The 21,204-nt window shown below is 48.3% G+C and overlaps 1 protein-coding gene across 2 annotated transcripts in view; it reads left to right on the top strand.

Moving 5' to 3' along the window:
- The first annotated feature begins 83 nt into the window (after positions 1 to 83).
- GOLGB1 (golgin B1) overlaps positions 84 to 21,204 on the top strand; it is a 42,743-nt gene continuing 21,622 nt past the window's right edge. Inside the window, exons 1-13 of one of the 2 annotated variants that reach the window (XM_053404825.1) lie at positions 84 to 242; positions 4,759 to 4,863; positions 6,450 to 6,602; positions 6,805 to 6,948; positions 7,809 to 7,928; positions 9,329 to 9,451; positions 9,636 to 9,749; positions 11,743 to 12,139; positions 13,537 to 13,634; positions 13,798 to 13,888; positions 16,867 to 16,940; positions 19,927 to 20,020; positions 20,380 to 20,453. In XM_053404825.1, coding sequence (XP_053260800.1) covers positions 4,774 to 4,863; positions 6,450 to 6,602; positions 6,805 to 6,948; positions 7,809 to 7,928; positions 9,329 to 9,451; positions 9,636 to 9,749; positions 11,743 to 12,139; positions 13,537 to 13,634; positions 13,798 to 13,888; positions 16,867 to 16,940; positions 19,927 to 20,020; positions 20,380 to 20,453 — 1,572 coding nt within the window. In that variant the 5' untranslated portion in view covers positions 84 to 242; positions 4,759 to 4,773. The remainder of the gene's footprint in view (positions 243 to 4,758; positions 4,864 to 6,449; positions 6,603 to 6,804; positions 6,949 to 7,808; positions 7,929 to 9,328; positions 9,452 to 9,635; positions 9,750 to 11,742; positions 12,140 to 13,536; positions 13,635 to 13,797; positions 13,889 to 16,866; positions 16,941 to 19,926; positions 20,021 to 20,379; positions 20,454 to 21,204) is intronic. The other variant, XM_053404824.1, reaches the window with a different exon arrangement.

Below are 21,204 nucleotides of genomic sequence, written 5' to 3'. Positions count from 1 at the left end.
GGCGGACGCGTAGGTGGCGCGACGCGGCTGCGCCGGCCGGGCCGTCACCCCGGCAACGGCCCAAGCCCTGCGCTGCGGTTGGAGGGGCGATCCGTCCGTCTAGGAGCTACCCGGGTTCTGATTGGACGAGAGGCGGGTGCTTGAAGGGAGAAACCCGGAAGCGCCGAGGGGGCAGAGACCAGGGCACTTCCGGTGCTGATGTGGCCGGAACCCGGAGAGGACGCGGGCTGAGGAGAAGAGCGGTGAGTCTGCTGCCGGGCCCGGCCAGGCAAGGCTGCCCCTCTCCGCCCGCCCGGAGGGAGCTCGGCGAGCCCTTAGGCTGCTCCTCCGTTGGGGGGGAGGGGAGGGAGGGAGGCGCGCAGGCAGAAGTTCCACCGGTGTAGCTCAGCGGCCGTTGAACTTCGGCCTGCTGTGCGGCTGCTAAAACCGCAGGGTGCGGCGGCAGTAGCTCTTCCTCCTCCTCTGTTGGAGGGAGGAAGGCAGAAGTCCAACAGGGGCAGCCTCAGGCCGGCCCAGGCATGGCTCAGCCGGTAGAGCTCAATCTCGGTGCGTGGCTCAAAAAAACGGGGTTGGACTAGATGGCCCTAGTGGTCCCTTCCAGCGCTACAGTTCTGTAGACCTGCGGCATCTTCAGGCCAGCGTGGCTGCACCTGTTGAACCTCGGCCTGCTGAAGCTGGGAACGGAGGGGCAGCGGTGGGAAGCCACTCTCTGTGACCCCCCGCCCCGAAGCTGCCTTCTCAAAAGTGCCCATGCAACTGTCCAGCCTGGCATGTCCCTCGCAGCAGATCCAGGCCAGGTTGCCATGAGCTCTGCATCTGTCTGCTCCTGTGTCTTTAACGGCGGCTTGGTCACCCTTCTCTCTGCTCCGCTTGCAGGTGTCTGCCCATCAAGGCACAGGAAAGGCCTTCCTGTTTGGGAGCTCCATTTGGGTCTCTGTTGCCTTGCACCTAAGCTGGAAACTGTTGGTACCCTCTGCTTGTCTTGCAGCAAGATTTACGTATAATAATAATAATAATAATAATAATAATAATAATAATAGTATATTATTTACACCCCTCCCATCTGGCTGGGTTTCCCCAGCCACTCTAGGCGGCTTCCAACAAAATATTAAAATACAGTATGCCATCAAACATTAAAAACTTCCCTAAACAGGCCTGCCTTCAGATGTCTTCTAAAAGTCTGGTGGTAGTTCTAAGCAAGCTTAAAGCTTAGGGCCCCACTCTCTTGGGGGCCCCCCAAAAGTTAAAGAAAGACAGCACCTGGATGTACATTTCCAAAATATAAGACAAATAACAAATAAAATAAAACCTACCTACAGCAACAGTGTTTTGTGTTGTGTAGGCTCCTAGGATGTAAGTCATGGGCCCCGCCTGCTAGCCTGCTCCCTCAAATATCACTGGTTTGCTCCTTTCTGTAGAGTGGGTGCCCACATTCTGCATGCCCTGGTTGCAGGGCAACCTGTGCAAATGGCTTGAGATACCTATTAGGTCCATAAATTACCATATACCATATATTCAACACAAAAAACAGCCACAATTTGTTGTTGACAAAGGACAGCTGGACATATGAAGGGCCTCATTACCTTGAGTAGCTTAGGGCCTCATCAAACCGAAATCTGGCTCTGCCGCCACTCCTGCAGGTGCTCTTTAAAGGCAGCCTCCTCTTCTCAGTCTCTGCCCCTTGGACTTCCCATAAGCTAGAAATTGTTGGTACCGCCGCTTGTCTTGCTGGTTCCAGCGCACCAGTTCTACAGCTCTCATGTGACTTGGGGTTGCTTTCACACTGCACGGCATTAGCCTGCCTTGCAAGTAATGCACAAAGAGCAAATGTGCCAGTTCCCCGAGAGAAGGTTGCAGCATCCCTCCCTCACCTGGGGCTAAGCCAGGAGTGAAACTAGCCATGAGCTGTAACTGGGGTTTGCTCTTGGATTACCACCCATGGTTCGTCTTAAGTCAAACCACAAAGCTGGGTTCACACATCATGCAGACCCAAACCACGGCTTAGCATCTGATAGCGTTGCAGCAACAGTACCATGACCATCACTCCAGGAACCCGCACATTTGCTTGCCTGCTCAAAGCCATGGCTTGGGTGAGCGTTACATGCAAACTGGGCAGCTGTGTTTGAAACCAGGAAGTGGATAAAATGTTCCTTACGTTTGTAATCTTCCATTCTGTGCCCAGAGAGTGGGCTGTGGCCTCGGTTACTTTGACAAGCTGGAATTAAGCAAGGAGTGTTTTGTTTTATTTACTTATAAAAATATAGAGCACTATTTCATTAAGAAAAAACTAAAAGCAGTTCACAACAAAAATAGATAAAACATGCAGTAAAACGTTCTAAAGGGTTAAAAACAGGCATCAGTTAACCAGCATGGAAAGGTGTACTCTTATGCCCTTTTTAAAAGGTGGGTTTTTGGGGGGAGGGTGAGTGTTATTGCGTTGTTTTTTTGATTATGTATATTGTGGTTTTATATTTTGATTTAATTCTGTGAACTGCCCTGAGAACTCCGAGTATAGGGCAGCATGTAAATTCAGTAAATAATAATAATAATACTTGCCTGCTGAATCTCTGTTGACAGAGTATTCCGCAATACTGGGCGGGTGACACTAAAAGGCATGATTTCTCATTATCAAGTGATCTTTTCTTGATAACAAGGCATAAACATTCTGGAAGAGCAGAAGCAGGTGCCTCAGGCTTATTACCTTAATTAACCTTCTGCAGAGGAGTTGCCCCAAGGAATCTGTTTGGGTTGCCACTCACCTGGCCTGATGAATCACCCTCGCTGCTTACTTGACTGAAGGGCTGCTTTGCACAAGGCTCTTTGTTGGAAAACCACAGGTGTGCTGCCATGTGAGACAAAGATGTATCTGATTCACCATCTCTAAGTGTAGCTTTCCTAGAGTGAAGTGCTGTAAAATGCAACATTTCCCAAGCGTGCATTTGTTATAATTCATACAACAGCCCAGTAATATAATAATAATAATAATAATAATAATAATAATAATAATAATAATAATAATAATTATTATTTATACCCCGCCCATCTGGCTGGGTTTCCCAGTAAGATCAGTCAGTATTATTATCCCCTTAATACAGGTAGTTGGGCAGTTATGTTGGGCATAAAAGAAATCCCAGTGCTTTCTTTTTCTGTGGAAAATTTGCCAGTTCATAAGTTCATTAGTAACAATCAATGAATGCTAATTTCAAATAAACGTTTCAAGCAGTTTCAAGGTTTTGTAGTAAAACTTATGTGCTAAGTTAGACCGCTCTCTAGGGCTTCAGAACATTTTCTGGTGCAAATTTTACCCTTTGCAAATTACCGTATTTTGCATAGGCAATTCTCTCCCCGCTTCCCGAAAACCCACATCAGGTTAGGCTAAAGCTGAGAGGTCCTGGGTTGCCCAAGGCTTCACTTGGTGAGTCTTGGCAGACTTGGACCAGGGATCCGCTGATTCACAGCACAGTTTCTTGGCCACACTCATGCCAGTGAAGTCAAACAGAATTAACAGCTTCTGAGAAAGTACTTGTTGCTCCCATGTTCAGCAGCCCCACCCAAAGCGCCCAAGGGAGTTGAGCAGGAAACGCTTATCGTCAATGTCCGTGTAGCCTTTGCTGACATTCTGGCTGGTGTTTCAGGAGCAGGCAGTGTCCCCTCTGCTTCCACAACAAGTCAGTTGTGCGTTTGTGACCTGGGCAAGAACACCATTTGTTGGAAAGTCAGGAAACTGTTTTTATAAATAAAGGGTGAAACAGCAGGAACACCTGCCACCATTTAAAGGTACCTTCAAGCGGCGGTGGCAGGGTGTGTGTGTGTGTGTGTGTGTGTGTGTAGCTGGAGCCTTCCAATGCTGTTGGATTGCTGCTTGCATGACCCCTGACCTTTCACAGTGGGTCTGATGGGAGTTAGATTCAGACAACGAAGGTTGTAAAGCCTGTCAGGATATTTGGTTATGATTCTGCAGCACTTGAAATGTCCATGTTTTGACTACTGTAGGGAAGCGGTGTGGGTGTTGAGAATGCAGGTGATGAGATGTGGGAATCTGTTCGCTCAAGGCCACTGCCTCTGCCCATCCTCCCTCTGCCTTGAGCAGTTTGGAGTTGCTGCGGGGGTGCTCTGCCTTTCAGGGTTTCTTGGTTCTGGTGCAGCAAGTTCAGGCTTGAAAGTCCGTCCTTGGAACATCCCAAGCGTAGTGTGCATTCCTCACTCACACATTTCTGTTTTTAAAATAATTTGTGGCCCATGGTTGACCTGAAAGGATAAATAAAAGGATTCGATTCCTTTTGAGCTTCTGCAAGCTTCCTAGCCTACTTGCTTGGAGGTAATTCTGTAGGCTGCCAGGCAAGGGCCCATTTAGAAACCTGAGTGAAGAAGGGATCTGAGAAAATGTCCTTTACCCCATCTTCAGCTGTGAGGCACATTCCTGATTTCTGTAACCCAGTGAAGCGAATTTCCGGCTTCTGACCAGGGCAAACACTTGGCCTGAAGTGTGTGTGTCATTCTGTTTCCACGGGGATGTTTCATCCTGGACAGCAGCAGATGGGGCAGTCCCTTATTCCATGCATGCTTGAGATGTCCGGATGCTCGATTCTGTGCGTGGCCTTGGGCAATGAGCAAGTTCTTCCTTGCCTCTTTTGGCTTTTGCTATGACAGCATGGCAGAAGCACGTTCCCAGCGCGGCATCTGAACCTAGCCCCAAACCTTTCCCCTTTGTGTTTGTGCTGACATCCACTTTCTCCTCCTTCTTCTCTGTCCTGCAAGAGCTGGAGGCTCAAGATGCTGAGCCGCTTGTCGGGACTGGCCAACACTGTCCTGCAAGAGCTGTCAGGGGAAGGAGAGGCTGCGGAGGCTGCAGATCTGCCTGATGTAAGTAGCTTTTCCCCAGCCGAGGCCTGCTGCACAGTGGGTGTGGGGAAGGAAGGGTCTGCAGCATGCATGTGCTTCTCCTGAGTTGCCAGCTTGGCTAGGAGGTCCTAGCTGCACACAGGCAGCCGAAAACAAGGAGGGCATTTGTGCTCAAAGCCTGTGCCTTAAATTGTCTTGGAAACAGGCAGAAGACAGCATAAATACTGGTGATGAGATGCCTGCATTGTGGGGGATTGGACCAGATGACCCTTAAAGTCCCTTTCCATGCTACAGTTCTGTGATTCTATGATGACCTCCGCCATACACACGAGTTCTTTGAGGAGATGAGCTGCCACCGTCTGCACTGGCTCCTGGCTGCTCCATAGTGGCCGTGGGGCATTCATTAGTAATTAAGCCTCAGCTCCAAAGCCACCAGTCCGGAGGATCCCCTCCCAGCTGTGTTTTCAGTTATGTAGTCCAAGCAGAATCACACCATTTAGAGCTGCTTCACACATGCACGTTCACTGCCTGCTTTCACACCCATTGTGTCCTTTAATGAACGATGGTCCACAGCTGAACACAGTGGTACCTCTGGATACAAACGGGATCTGTTCCGGAGCCCTGTTCGCATCCTGAAGTAAACGTAACACGCGCCTGTGCATGTGTGGGTTGCGTTTTGCCACTTCCGCGCATGCACGTGATGTCATTTTGAGCATCTGCACATGCGTGAGTGGCAAAACCTGGAAGTAACGCGCTCCGTTACTTCTGGGTCGCCGCGGAGTGCAACCCGAAAATACTTAACCTGAAGCTACTTCAACCCAAGGTATGAGTGAATGTGAATGGCGTCCTCTCAGAAGTGTGCCAATTGCAGCAGCCCTCAAGTTCTGTCTGTAGTGCTTGATTTGGAATGGCTCATTCATAGAGGCAAAGCCAATCACCTGGCGACCGCTGCATGAAGTGGACATCTTTGTGTGAAGCAGCCCTTGATTTCTCTAAGCTATTTCTGATTACTGCCCTCCAGGACTCTCAGGGCAAATCCACACCATACATTTAAAACACGTCCAATGCACATTTAAGCCCATGACTACCTCCCCTCCCCACTGCCCCAAAATCCCAAGAACTGTAGTTTGTTAAGGGTGCTGGGCATCACAGCTTGGTGAGGGGGAACTATAATTCCCAGAGTTGTTTGGGGAAGTCATGTGAGATGCCTATGGCAACATGAGAACAGGCCTTATCTGTGGTGGCTTCCCGTTTGTGGAACGCTCTCTCCAGGAAGGCTTGCCTAGCATCTTCATTACATATCTTTAGGTGCCAGGTGAAAACATTTCTCTTCAACCAGGCCTTTGGCTGATTAAAGAGTGGATGGCTTTTTTAAAAGAAATGTGTTTGGGGTGGGGTTTCTTGTTACTATGTTATGTGTTTGGTGCTTTTATTCTGTAAACTGCCTTGTGATCTTTGGAGGGAGGGCAGTATGTACATTTTATAAATAAAAATAATAATATGGTGCGGATCTTCCGCCGCCAGATGTTTAGCCCTAGGGATGAAGCCAGATGTTGGGTCCTTTGGCCATGGCGTTGTTACACAGAGTTCTTCTTGTTACCCCGCAGGGGCCGGTCCTGGAGCCCAGCCAGCAGAATGGGCAGGAGACGCCAGAGGACGTTCTGGAACGGCTGGGCCACATGGAGAGGCTGGTGGCGCAGCTGAAGGACCTGGTGCGTGAGAAGGATGCTCAGCTACGGCAGAAGGATATCCTGCTACAGGTACTGTTCCTCTGTGGGAGGCATCACTGCTCAACTCTTCCCTAACTGGGAACCTTTCGTCTGCTGCGACGCTTAAAATCGCAAAACCGAGATGGGGGTCAGGAGGCCATTGAGCCCAGCCTCTTGCCCCACTGCAGGGCCTTGGCTCACGTCAGCCTTTGAACATGCTGTCATTCCTGTATGTAAAAATTCCTTCCTCTAGGAAGAAAAGCAGGCTGCGGAAGCCAAGCTGCGGAAGCTGAAACTGCAGGCCAAAGCTAAGCTGGCATCTCAGAGCAAGCGCCTCGAGCAACTTTCAGAACAGGGAGCAGCATCTCCCACAACGGACCCTCTTTCTTCCACAAAGGTGAGACTAGCCAGCCTCCTGGTCCAGAATGCTTACTCTACTTTCCATATGGCACACCTTTTTATTTTTGGACCTCACCTGCCCTCTGTGCTCTCAGAAGCCGTTCTTTGCCCTGGGAAGTAGCTCAGCCACACAGCCGGTTGCTGAAACACTTTTGTCCCTGTTCGCTGCTTGTGTGTCTTGTCTGCTAAGCTGCGGCGGATGCTAGTGAGCTGCGTGGACCTGAGCTCCTTCCACATCGCCAGAAAGTCCTTGCTTAGATCCCCTCTGGCTTCTGATGTGCTTCCCCAGGAACCTCTCAGCGAACTCCTCTCCCCAGCAGTGAAGACTGGCAGCTTGCCTCTTTTCACATCTAGGAAGCTTAAGCTCCAAGATTAAATTAAGAAGAGCCAAGGGAAAACCCATGTTAGTGTCCTTTAAAAAAAAATCATTTTTATTAATTTTACCATAAAAAACATCCAGTTAACATATCCAATCATAATCCAATTAAAACAAAAAACCAAAATAAAAAAAAGACCAAGTTATAATCCAAATTGTATCTGTTGATTTTTCGGGGCTCCCCATAGTCTGGACGTCTGAAGCATATCTCCAAATCTCAGTCCTGTCTCTCCTCGTTGTTTCCATGTTTTCCACATCCCGATTTTAATGCTTTAAAGTTCTCCGTCCCTGGCTCTACGATTCTCAACCATGTCAGAAATCATATATCTTTTCAAAGCCATGTTTGTGTTCTATTGAAGCTAATGCGTTAAAAAATACTCAGAAGTGTTTGGCCAGTGGGTTGACCAAAGCTCTTCTTTCCCAGTCAGAAGTATGCTGTTCACAGATCACTCCCTTTCAGTAACTCGCTGCCTCCTTTTCAGAGTGACCAAGGGACGCGGGATGAGCGGGAAGAGGAGACCGAGCTTCTGCAAAGGCGGTGTCAGGAGCTTCAGGAAGAGCTGGAGGCAAAAACAAGAAGCCTGGAGGAAGCACAGGCCCAGGTAGGGAGGAAACAACAACAACAGTTATTTATACCCTGCCCACCTGGCTGGGTTTCCCCAGCCACTTTGGGTGGCTCCCAACAGAATATTAAAAACCACGATAAGACATCAAACACCAGGAGGAGATTGTGAAGGCTTTTTGTAGTATAGTGGTACCTCAGGTTAAGAACTTAATTAGTTCCTGAGGTCCATTCTTAACCTGAAACTGTTCTTAACCTGAGGTACCACCTTAGCTAATGGGGCCTCCCACTGCTGCCGCGCGATTTCTGTTCTCATCCTGAAGCAAAGTTATTAAGCAAAGGTACTATTTCTGGGTTAGCAGAGTCTGTAACCTGAAGCGTCTGTAACCTGAGGTACCACTGTATCTTAGTCACTTCTTTTGGCATTCTGGGACTCGTGTGAGCAAGGGCAGAATTTGGAATTGCGGCATAGAGGTTAGAGAATTGGGCTAGGACCTAAGAGACCAGGGTTCAAATCCCATGAAGCTCACTGCGTCGCCTTGGGAGTCAGTCACTTCCTCTCAGCCTAATGTACCTCACAGGGTTGTTGTGGGGGTTAAATGAGGAGGGAGAGAACCATGTACGCCACCTTGAGCTCCTTGCAGAAAAAGATGAGATGTAAATGCAATAAATAAATAAATGGAACTCTCTGTACGTCGAGTTGGGTCGTGGCCACCTCCTGCCACTGGCTTCTCAGCAGTTTATTCTGAGATTCATTCAAAGGTAATGCCTCAGTGCATTGAACGGCACAGACGAAAGGAGATACTTCTTCAAATGGCACATAGTTAAACTATGGAACTCCCATCTGCAGGAGGCAATGGTGGTCATCAACTTGGATGACTGTCGGAGAGGATTCGGCAGTTTGAATCCCCATGACGGGGTGAGCTCCCATTGCTTGGTCCCTGCTCCTGCCAACCTAGCAGTTCGAAAGCACACCAGTGCAAGTAGATAAATAGGTACTGCTCTGGTGGGAAGGTAAACAGCATTTCCGTTCACTGCTCTGGTTTGCCAGAAGTGGCTTAGTCATGCTGGCCACATGACCTGGAATCTGTATGCCGGCTCCCTCGGCCAATAAAGCGAGATGAGCGCTGCAACCCCAGAGTTGGCCACAACTAGACCTAACAGTCAGGAGTCCCTTTATCTTTACTAGCCACAAAGGCTATGTTCACCGTTGGAGGGAGTTTGCCTCTGAATGCCATTTTCCGAGGGTTCACAAGCGGGGAGAATAATTTTGTTGCCTGATAATTTTCAGGTCCTGTCTGTGGGCTTCCCATAGACAGGTTGCTGGACTCGATTTAAAATACTAATATGAGTTTCTTCGCTCCTTGAAAAAGCTTTTTGACTCCCAAGGCACAGGGCATTCCTGCTAGCAGCTTTTTAACTAGTGTATTCTGTTGGCAGCTCAGCGCTCTGCAAGAGGAGGTTCAGAAGAAGGACTCTCTCCTCAGGGAACAGGCCCACCAGCACCAGGCCGAATTGCACCAGCTAGCCGCCCGTTCGGATCTGGAAGCGGAAATGCAGCAGGTGCGTTGGCAGAGGTTTGGGAGTGAGGGGTGAGATACGCGCTCCAGTCTGGGCCAGTAAAAGGGGTTGGAGGGCTCAGGCGAGGAGAACCAGAGACAAAGAAGCCCCCAAGTGAAAGGTCCATGCTGTGATCTCTGGATTTGTGCCTCTGAGCCTGGCAAAACTGGTGTTATCTCTGTCTCAGAACCTGCGGCTGTTGCAACGGAAGCTGGAGGAGCAGGAGGCAGCCTTGCTGGGGCGGACGCAGGTGGTGGAATTGTTGCAGCAGGAGCTGAACATTACTGAGGAACAGAAGCAGGTACTTGCATTCAGGACGATAAGAGCTGGAAGGGGTCAGAGGCTTCCACTCCCTCTGCTGCAAAGCGGGACTGTCGACCCATCAACCCTCTCCATCCTTTGCCCGTTGGCGGATGGTACCACTAAACCTGGAGCCCAGGGTGTGACAAGCTGTGATGCAGCACATTCTGGCCCAGGGGTCAGCAAACTTTTTCAGCCGTGGGCCGGTCCACTGTCCCTCAGACCATATGGGCTGGACTATATTTTGAAAAAGAAAAAAAATATGAATGAATTCCTATGCCACACAAATAGTAATAGTAATAATAATAATTTATTTGTACCCTGCCCATTTGGCTGGGTTTCCCCAGCCACTCTGGGCGGCTTCCAACAAAGACAAAAAATACACTAAAATGTCACACATTAAAAACTTCCCTAAACAGGGCTGCCTTCAGATGTCTTCTAAATGTCAGGTAGTTGTTTATCTCTTTGACATCTGGTGGGAGGGCGTTCCACAGGGAGGGTGCCACCACCGGGAAGGCCTCTGCCTGGTTCCCTGTAGCTTTGCTCCTTGCAGTGAGGGAACCGCCAGAAGGCCCTCGGAGCTGGACCTCAGTGTCCAGGCAGAACGATGGGGGTGGAGACACTTCTTCAGGTATACTGGGCCAAGATAATAAAATAACCCAGAGATGCATTTTAAATAAAAGCACACATTCTATTTATGTAAAAACACCAGGCAGGCCCCACAAATAACCCAGAGATGCATTTTAAATAAAAGGGCACGTTCTACTCATGTAAAAACACTCTAATTCCCGGACCGTCCACGGGCTGGATTGAGAAGGCGATTGGGCTGGATCTGACCCCCAGTTCTTATTTTGTCTACCCATGTTCTAGCCAATTGCCCACTGAGCAAATACCATATTTTCCTGTGTATTTTTTGGGAGGGGGGGGGACTGAGCAGCCCGCATGCACACTAGACGCAACCACAGCTGATTGCACACACACCTCGCCACTACCGTAAATAGACCGCACAAGTGCCGCAGCCACAGCCAATCATCAGCAGGCCTTGCCACAGCAACCAGTCACACGCCCAATCGGCGCTGCCAATCTCCTCCTGGCTGCTGCCACCAATCGCACGTCCTCCCTCTGCTATCCATGTATAAGACGACCCACAATTTTTGCCTGTTATTTCTAAGGAAACATTGTCTTATACACGGAAAAATACAGTAGTCCTAGCAGATCAGCATTTCAGGGAAGTCACATACATCAGCGTAAAGCAAGAGAATTCCCCCCTCCAAGACTCCAGGGGGAGAATTCTCTATAGACTGTTGACAATGTCTCTGTGACACTCAGTTCTGCAGTGCAATACAATCGCATCTTACTACAGTGGTACCTCGGTTCTCGAACGTCTCCATTGATGAATGTTTCGAACCCAAATGCCGAAATCATAGTAGTTAATGCTTCCGTTTTCGAACGGCTTCTGCTGAGTGTTTTTCAGTTTTCTCAGGTTAATTCACCGGCTGCCCTTTGTGCCTCGGTTTTCGAACATGTCGGAAGTTGAAGGGTCTTCTGAAACGGATAATGTTGGAGAACCGAGGTACCACTGTATTATTATTAAATTTGTATGCCACCCGCCATCCATAGGTCTCAGGGCAGTTCATAGCATAAAAATACAAGATGAAAGACAAAATGCACAACAACAAATCCACAAACCAATAACTCCCCTTCCACAAACACATTGGAAAGGATATAGGATGTCAAACAGCCAAAGGCCTGATTAAAGAGGAACTTTTTTGCCTGGAGCCTAAAGGTGCATAATGAAGGCAACAGGTGAACATCTTAGGGGAGAGCATTCCACAAATGGGGAGCCATTGCAGAAAAGGCCCCGTTCTTGTGTTACCACCCTCCAGACCTCTTGAGGGGCAGGCACATGGAAAAGGTCTTCCCAGGGTTCTGTGGATGCACAAAAATCGCTTTGCACCCCTGAACGGCGTGTGTTCTCCTCTTTTCTTCCCAAGGTCCTCTCAGAGAGACTTCAGAAGGTGGAGGAGGAGCTGGATTCCCTGCACAACGCCTCTGCTTCCGAGAGGCAGGAGTCCCAGAGCCTGGTGGAGAGGCTGGAGCTGGAACTGGCAGAGCAGAAGCTGGCTTCCCACTGCTCACAGGAGGAGCTGCAGCGGCTCTCTCAGGAGCTCGCCCAAACGAGGGCGGACTGCGAGCGCCAGAGCCGAGATGCGGAGGAGAGACACGTGCGGGAAATGGCAGAGAAGAGCCAAGAGATTGCTGCGCTCCAAAGAGCAGAGCAGGATTTGCGCTCCAGCTACGAGGCTCTGCAGTCGGAGAGCGGCCACCTGCGGCAGAACGCAGAGCGGCCACCGGAGCACTCCTCTGAGGATGGCTCTTTGGCACAGCAAGGTCAGGAAGCAGGCCTTCGTCTGCAGAGATCTCGGGGGTTAATGGAAATAGGCCTGAATTCTTGAAAGGACAAACTCTGGAACCTTGGGAGGAGGGAGCAGTTTTTCAAGCTTTGCTTCTGTTCACTGTGTTGGAACAATCGGTCCTAGTTATTTGTTCTTCTGTTTTTTAAAAAATGGTTTATAAACCACTTTTTCCTCTAAGGCGCTCAAGGTGGTGTACAGTGGTACCTCGGGTTAAGTACTTAATTCTTTCCAGAGGTCCGTTCTTAACCTGAAACTGTTCTTAACCTGAAGCACTACTTTAGCTAAAGGGGCCTCCTCCTGCTGCTCCGCCGCCAGAGCACAATTTCTGTTCTCATCCTGAAGCAAAGTTCTTAACCCGAGGTACTATTTCTGGATTAGTGGAGTCTGTAACCTGAAGCGTATGTAACCTGAAGCGTATGCAACCTGAGGTACCTCTGTACGTGGTGCTAGGACTGTCCTACTCTTGTGTAGGACCCTGGCAGAGACACATGCCCGACTGGCATGTTCTCTCCCTCCTGGTCGATCGTTCGGGAGCTTCAAAAGCTTTCTTCAGCCCAAACATCACAGCGACTGATACCAAGAGGCATCGGCACACTTACGATCCTGCAGATTATTTGCAGTTTGCGTAACAGAACTTGGTAGCACAGCATTTTGGCTAATCTACATTTATTTACATATAACACCCTTGGAGCATTCTGACTTAGCTCCTTCCTCTTTCTCGTCAGGCAGCAAAGAGAGAAAGAATAAAGGACAATAGTCCCACTTCACGGAACAAAGTAACACAAAACATCCTGTCTCCATCACTTCCCACTCTGTGGAGTCAAAACATAAACCGTCATGTGATAATAATCTCATGACTGCAAACACGGAGCAAGAATCCTAACACATGGTTCACCTTCCCCCCTCCATTTTATCCTCACAGCAACCCAGTGAGGTGGGCCAGGTGGCTGGCCCAAGGTCGCCAAGCAAATTTCATGGCCGAATGAGGATTCGAACCCTGGTCTCCCGGGACCTTGTCTGACACTAGTTATGGCGTTCGAGGCTTGAGTCTGGCAGCATTTGGGGGGTTTGCTTGTGGCGATGGTGGTGCATTGGTTTGAGGAACAGGTCAGCTTGCAGACCCGCCATCCTGATTGCTGCGCCTTTTGGCAGCCTTTGTCTGCAGGCTTTTGAAAGTGGGCCCGAGGGCAGCTTGTCCTTCTTTTACAGAGTGAAAGCTGAGTCCTGGTGACACCCACTCATTGACAGAAAAGCAAATTCCGCAAGTGTAAGGTGCAGGATGACACAGCCCTTTGTTGGCGCTGGGGCCGAAGAGGTGGCGCTGGCTCCAGATGTGGCTGGGAAACTAACCTTCCGCGTTTGTTTCCCCAGGGGAGCTCCCAGAAAGGCCCAAGGAGTCTGACCATTCACAGGCCGAACCCAAATCACTTACAGCTCAGGAAGGAAAGCAGCTCTCTACGCCGAGCGAGGTAACTGCTTCCCCGAAGGCCCCAGCGAACCAGGGAGGGGCAGACCAGCCTGTTTCTGGCCCCCGCCAGCTGTGCATGTGTCCCTTCATCAGTCCATTCCATCTATTTCCCACATCAATCTGCAAAAGTTAATTTTTGTTCTGTGTGTCTTTCTGCTCTCCAGCTGGTCACTGGAGAGGACGCAGCAGCTTTTGCAAGAAATGCCTCGCAAGATGAGCAGCGCAAGCCTCTGGAAGCTCTGCAAGCCGAAAACGGTACCTTTCTTCTTCTTTCACCACTTTCCACCTTCTGAAACCTGTTTGTGATCTGCTTTCTCCAGCCAGGGCTGTGTGGCTTCCACCCAGGAATCCCATATAAATAGATTAAGATGAAGAGCAACTGCTATTGGTTTCAGGGAAAGGGTGAAGAGCTATGGGTTCAATGGGCTGGAGGATGATGATACTGATAAATATTCCACCCTTAATCCAAAGATCCCAGGGCGGTGTACAACATTAAGAACATAGCTTACGCAGCATAATAGTAAAAACATAGTATAGAGTATAACAATACACAGCATATTAATAAAATAATAATCGAAACAGCTCCCTCCACCTATTCACAAGATAGATAGATAGATAGATAGATAAACTTTATTCACATTAGCCAACAGATATACAGTGGTACCTCGCAAGACGAATGCCTCGCAAGACGGAAAACTCGCAAAACAAAAGGGTTTTTGGTTTTTTGAGTTGCTTCGCAAGACGAATTTCCCTATGGGCTTGCTTCGCAAGACGGAAACGTCTTGCAAGTTTGTTTCCTTTTTCTTAAAACCGTTAATACAGTTGCGACTTGACTTCGAGGAGCAACTCATGGCACGTGGTGTGGTAGCCTTTTTTGAAGACTGGTGATTTTTGAAACTTTTCCAAAACTTTTCCGAAACCGTGCCTCGCAAGACGAAAAAATCGCAAGACGAAAAAACTCGCGGAACGAATTAATTTCGTCTTGCGAGGCACCACTGTAGCAACATAAAACAAGCAATATATATACAGTTAAAGACAACAGTGGGTAAAAAGGGCAATCAAATGACCAAGATTATCGTTCAGATAGTGGCCCTTAATCTCACTGCACCCTCGATAAACCTAGCAACCTTTGCTCTTGTCTGATCCTTTTGATCTGATAACAGAAAGAACAATGTGGCCGCAGAAGGGAGGCCTGGGATGGTAAGTAAGAGTGGGGTGATGATCTCATGCCTCAGATCTTTGTAAAGGGGACAGGACAGGAGAGCATGAGCCACTGTTTCCAGATTGCCCTCTCCACAGGGGCAGAGTCGTTTCTCAGTTGGAATCTTTTGGTATCTGCCCTCAAGTACGGCAGAGGGCATCACATCCAATCTGGCCAGTGTGAAGTAGTCACGTCTGTATTTTGGGATAGTTAATTTATACAAATATGGTGCCAGGGAATCAAACTGGGGGGGGGGGAGGGCATACCAAGGACAGAGTTTCTTTATAATCTCTCTCCACCTTTAATAGGCAACAAGGTTATTTAAGGCCTGGGCAAAGAGGAATGTTTTTGCCTGGCACCTAAAGACATGCAGTGATGGTGCCAGGCGAGCCTCTTTGGGGAGAGCATTCCACAACTGGGGAGCCACCACAGAAAAAGGCCCCGTTCCTGTGTAACCCTCTCTTGGGAAGGGGAAAAATAGAGATGGGCCTCGTATGATAAGACTATGAGTTTTTGTCTAGCTTTCCAGCCCCTCTCCTTTGCAAGGGCCCAGGGTTGTGGGTAGATGGCACCCTTAAAAAGAAAATAACCCCCAACAGTGTCTTCAGTGGAACACTCACTGAACCCAGTTAAAATTCCTGCCTGCTGGCTTGCGTGTGGCCAACCAAAAGCCGACCCAGTTCTTGGATCAGGGCCTTCCAAGGTCTCTATGCACACACACATCGCTTGTGTGTGCTGATCTTGTACAGGGTTCGCACACAGCCGGGATAATTCAGAGTGTTCTTGGCAGAGATCTTGACACAGCCAGACTTCTGAGAGATTACGATAATCATGTTTGTTGCAGCGCAAGTGGGTGTTTGCGCTTGGAGGGGGCGGTACTGTTCTATTGTTAAGCTGGATGGGTTTTTAAGATTTCACATGCAGATGTGTGTTTTTTAAGGCAACAGATAAATAGACCCTTAACAAGCTTGCAAGGGAGAGGCCCCCTGTTCTCCTGTGATCCGCCTCTTCAAAGCATGTGGATTCTGCAAGTTGAGAATCCAGGAAGGCTGGTTCAGCATCAGGCAGAGCACGCCCCCCCAATTTGAGACTTTTTTAATCTTTGGGGCCAAAGAGCAGATCATTTCATAGAGGTTTATGGAGTGATGTGTGGCATAGAGAGTACTAGGACTCAGGGACATCCTAGGAAGCTGAATTGGGACGCGGGTGGCGCTGTGGGTTAAACCACAGAGCCTAGGACTTGCCGATCAGAAGGTCGGCAGTTCGAATCCCCGCGACGGGGTGAGCTCCTGTTGCTCGGTCCTAGCTCCTGCCAACCTAGCAGTTCGAAAGCACGTCAAAGTGCAAGTAGATAAATAGGTACCGCTCCGGCGGGAAGGTAAACGGCGTTTCCGTGCGCTGCTCTGGTTCGCCAGAAGCAGCTTAGTTATGCTGGCCACATGACCCGGAAGCTGTACGCCGGCTCCCTCGGCCAAAAAAGTGAGATGAGCGCCGCAACCCCAGAGTCGGCCACGACTGGACCTAACGGTCAGGGGCCCCTTTACCTTTACCTTTAGGAAGCTGAATCTTTGAAGATTTGGGGCAGATAAAAGGAAGCCCGTCTTCATAGTTAAACTATGGAACTTGTTCCAAAGGTGAAAGGGGATGGCCTCAACCTGGATGGCTTTAAACGCAATGCAGACAAATTCATGAAGGCGATTATGCTAACAACCCAAGTCCCCTGTAGGGAAAATTGCACCATTTCCCTGAACTGCTCCCCTTCCAGTCTTCTCAATCCTGTTGAGCTTTTACTTTCCCTTGAGAAATCGTCGCTCTTGAGAAGCGTGTCCCGGTGCCATCACCTCTTCCAGGACATCTTGTAACCCTCCTTTCTCTAGAGAGGATATGAGCTCATGGCCTGGCCTGGCCTGTCCTGGCCTGACACCACTCCATTTACAGCTCTGACCCCAAACTCCGGCCTCCTTCCAGATCCCGCTTCCTCCTTGGCTGCTGCTTCTGATTAACACCTCTCCTCCCTCGTCTCCCTTTTCAGAGACCCTCCGCTCCAAAGTTGCTGTGCTGGAAAAGAGGCTCGAATTCCCTGTGGTTTCGGCAGAGTCAAACCAGGTAACCTCCGAGCACAAGTAGAATGGACGAAGAAGCCCTTCCAGTAGGCTAAGCTCTTGGCCTGAGAACTGCTCCTACTAAGCTGCCCTCTTGGCTGCACCCAGCAATCCTCTTTGCTGGGTTATTATTAGGAGGCTTAATGTGGGACACACAGAGAGAGAACTCTTAGGACTTTCACCTGGAGTTTTGCCCACCCTCTTAACTGGGCTTTCAGAGCCCTGCTGTTGCGTCCTCAGAGGTGACCCTTCTCCCCTTGTCTTTCCCCTACATTTTATAATAATAATAAATAATATTTTTTTATTTATACCCTGCCCTTCCTGGGCTCAGGGCTGCTAACAACAAATTTAAAACAATTGATGCAACAAAAAACAGCATAAAATACAGTATAAAACATGAATAACAATAAATTCAGAATTCAGAAAACAATTTAGGGGGGAAATCCATCCAATAAACATTAGATGATCACCAGGGCATTAGTCCTCTTTGGGCCAGCGAGGAGACCAGGGGAAAATGAGCTGTGGGATCCCAGAGTGGGTAATCTTCATAAAAAGGGGAGGGGGAGGGAAGGAAGGGGAATAAAAGATCAGGCTAAGTTAAAATTGAAAGCCAGGCAGAATAGCTCCATCTTACAGACCGTGCGGAAGGAAGTGAAATCCTGCAGGGCCCTGGTCTCATGGGACAGAGCATTCCACCAGGTTGGAGCCATCACTGAGAAGGCCCTGGGGGAGGATAATCTGACTTCCTTAGGGCCCGGGACCTTTAAACTATGGTTATTCATGGACCTTAAGGTCCTCTGCAGGGCATACCAGGCATACATTTTGCATGTGCAGAGTATCTTTCATTCTCTCGGCTTTCTCTCTTGGCAAGCCGCTGCTGTTCCCTGGCCCCTCTGCAGCCAGACAGTTCTTTGAGAGAGCCAAAATGCACAGCTGCCTCTTATTTCCACTGGCAAAAAACAGCTCTCCTTTTCACCTGTCCTGAATGAGAAACTCCTGTTGTATTCGCATTAACGACTTCTCATTTTTTTCTTGTAGCTCAGACATCATTCATATATGTGTGTTTGTATATGTGTATATATACACACACATATACCCTATTTTCCCATGTATATGACTAGGTTCTTTCCCTAATAAATAATGTCAAAAATTAGTGGGAGTCTTTTACTCTGGGCCATCTCCCCCCATTTTCTTAAATCTGAGTCCCCCAAAATAGGGGGTGTCTTATACATGGGGGGGGGGGGTCTTATAGACAGAAAAATACGGTATATGTATCATTGGCATCTGAAGGAACGCTAATCAAAATGACATCTTGGTGGTCTTTTTAGGAGCAAGTATGAGACCAGTAGATTAAAGCGAACCATAAAATTTATATTCCGCCTGATTGTAAAAAACTCAAAGTGGTTTCCAAACAGACAGTAGCCTCAAATCTATGAAAGGAGTTCTGTAGAAATGACTGAGAGAGACGCAAAGATGTCTGAAAGTTACGCCAAGTGTGGCTTGCTGTGCAGCAGTTGGCTCCCCTGAACCCTGAATTCTGGCATCACAAACTTGCCACTGCTGTCGGAGGAAGCCCAGTTCATGAGGGTTACTTGCCTTGTGGAGGGGTCTGCTGAAGTTTCCCCCCAGCCTGGAGGGAAAATCAGTAGCCCTCTGCCCTTGGGATTTTATTCCATTCATCTTTCCCTTCCTTCAAAGGCTTCAGGCTCAGCAGAGCAAAATATCTTCCTATCTGCAGGCAGGGAAGCCATGAAATTTGGTTAGTGATGAGTCACAACAGTCAGGAAGGGCAGTACAAAGGCTTCTTGCGAGGAGCTTTGAGGGTGTGGCAAATGGTTGCTGCTGGAGGGGAATGAATCCACTAGGAAAAACAAAGCTGTGTTAAAAAGGGAGCACCAAGCTGAGGTTATGAGAATTCTTCATATACAGTCCGCTTGTCCGCTTGATGTGGGTTTTCTGCAAAGGAGACAGTTTCTGTCTAGTGCTGCAGCCAGTCTGGTGGCTGGTAAAACTTGAGACCAGTTTACCTATGAGATCAGCTTACCCCACACATGCCAATAATAATAATAATAATAATAATAATAATAATAATAATAATTTATTATTTATACCCCGCCCATCTGGCTGGGCCTCCCCAGCCACTCTGGGCGGCTTCCAAAAGAATATTAAAATACTATAATATATCAAACATTAAAAGCTTCCTGAAACAGGGCTGCCTTCAGATGTCTTCTAAAAGCCTGGTGGTTGTTGTTCTCTTTGACATCTGGTGGGAGGGTGTTCCACAGGGAAGGCGCCACTACCGAGAAGGCCCTCTGCCAGCTTCCGGGTCATGTGGCCAGCATTTCTAAGCCGCTTCTGGCGAACCAGAGCAATGCTTTTAGCAGTCGCCAAAAAGAGTTTGGTGACAGCACTACCGGCTATCAATTGGCAGGGAGTTCCAAAGTGTCTTCCGCCTAGTCTTCCGCTTCAATCGGCAGAGCTGGCACTGTTACAAGTGCGACAAAAAACTCGATATTTTAGTAAGGCAGCCCCTACACTTTGGAACTCCCTGCCAATTGATAGTCAGTAGTGCTGTCACCAAACTCTTTTTGGCGACTGCTAAAAGCATTGCTCTGGTTTGCCAGAAGCGGCTTAGTCATGCTGGCCACATGACCCGGAAGCTGTACGCCGGCTCCCTCGGCCAGTAAAGCGAGATGAGCGCCGCAACCCCAGAGTTGGCCACGACTGGACCTAATGGTCAGGGGTCCCTTTACCTTTACCTAAAAGCATTGTTGTTTAGACAAGCCTTCTCAGATCTTTAGAATTTTAATCTGCTTTTAGTCCATGGTTATTGTGAAAGTTTAAATTTATCGTTCTTAATTTATTATTTCATTCTTTTTGTATACGCTGCTTTGAGGTGGTTGGTAGTTTTTTTTACAAGCATTCAGTATACAAATTTTATAAAATAAATAATAATAAAACACTTCCCTTTCTTTTCTCTTTTCTCCCAGAAGGTCAGCTGTGCTGAAACAGGCATTGAAATGCCATCTCAGGGGGCTTTGGGGCTGCCGTCTGGAGTTGATGACCCCTCCCCTGGGCCTGGCAGTAAGCATCTCGGAGCTGTGCATTGCAGGCATTGAGGGGGGAGGCACTTAGGGGACGGGTGGAGGGGCCTCGGGTGGCCTGCTTTCACCTTTCCACAAGTGGGGAGCCACCACAGAAAAGGCCTCGGGACCTCTCACGGAGGGAGCACACGAAGAAGGGCATCAGAGGATGATGGCAGGGACTGAGTCAGTTCATATGGAGAGAGGGGATCCTTGACATATTGCGGTCCTGAGCCGTTTTAAGGCTTTGTAGGTCAAAACTGTCACTTTGAAAAATCAATAGCAATAATTTATAACTTTCAAATAGTTAAAAGTGCAGGCTTTTTCTGCAGCTGACTCTCTCCTGTGTTCTTTGGCTAGGAGTGCCTGACGGTCTGGGAAGCAACAGCGTTGAAGGCCTCTGCTCACCAGATGATCCTGTTGCCTTAGCTCAGGTAGGAACACCCCCCCCCCCCGCTTCCATCTCCTGGATTTGCTTTCTTGATTATCTCTGTTGAGTTTTTTTAACAAAAGCCCTGCAATACTTTTCCTCTTCCCTCCCTGTCCCTTTCCCCTTGTGTGTCGTGTTTGGCTAGTAAACCTGCAGGAAGGGACTGTCTTGTCTTGATTGTACGTAAGCCACCGTGGAAGCGTTTCATTATTTTTTTAAAAAGATATTTATTGGGTTTTTCCACCTTTATACATTAAAAAATCAAAAACAAAAAACAAAAAAGTTAAAAACACATAAAGTTTACAATCCTTATTTTCAATAACATATTTCCCTGACTTCCCCACACCTCCCCTTCTTATATTCCAATTCAAATTGTTAATTCAACAAGTTCTTGTCCCCAATTTTTGACCTTTTTATATTTAATTCATTTTAAAAAAAACAATTTTAACTTTTAAACATCAGTGCTCATTCTTAAAACTTTTTTCTAAAGTCGATCCAAATTCCCTTCCACGAATTCCCCAATTTTCATACTAATAACAAAACAAAATAAAAAAACAGATTATAATTATGTACCCTTTGGATTCCCAAACTCCACCCCCCCCTTTCCCGGTTTCAGTCCCCAACAAATGTCCATCAGTCTTAGTCTACTATCAGCCTGGAGACCTCACGTCCGAGGCTCTTAATTCTCTCTCAATTCCTCTCTGCCGGTTTTTTTGGTAGTCCTTAATATTAAACACCAGATCTCGGAGAAGCTC

This window comes from Podarcis raffonei, chromosome 10, assembly GCF_027172205.1.
Source record: "Podarcis raffonei isolate rPodRaf1 chromosome 10, rPodRaf1.pri, whole genome shotgun sequence".
NCBI lineage: Eukaryota > Metazoa > Chordata > Lepidosauria > Squamata > Lacertidae > Podarcis > Podarcis raffonei.
The sequence above is the reverse complement of the archived record's forward strand: the minus strand, read 5'-3'. Positions and strand labels throughout refer to the sequence as shown.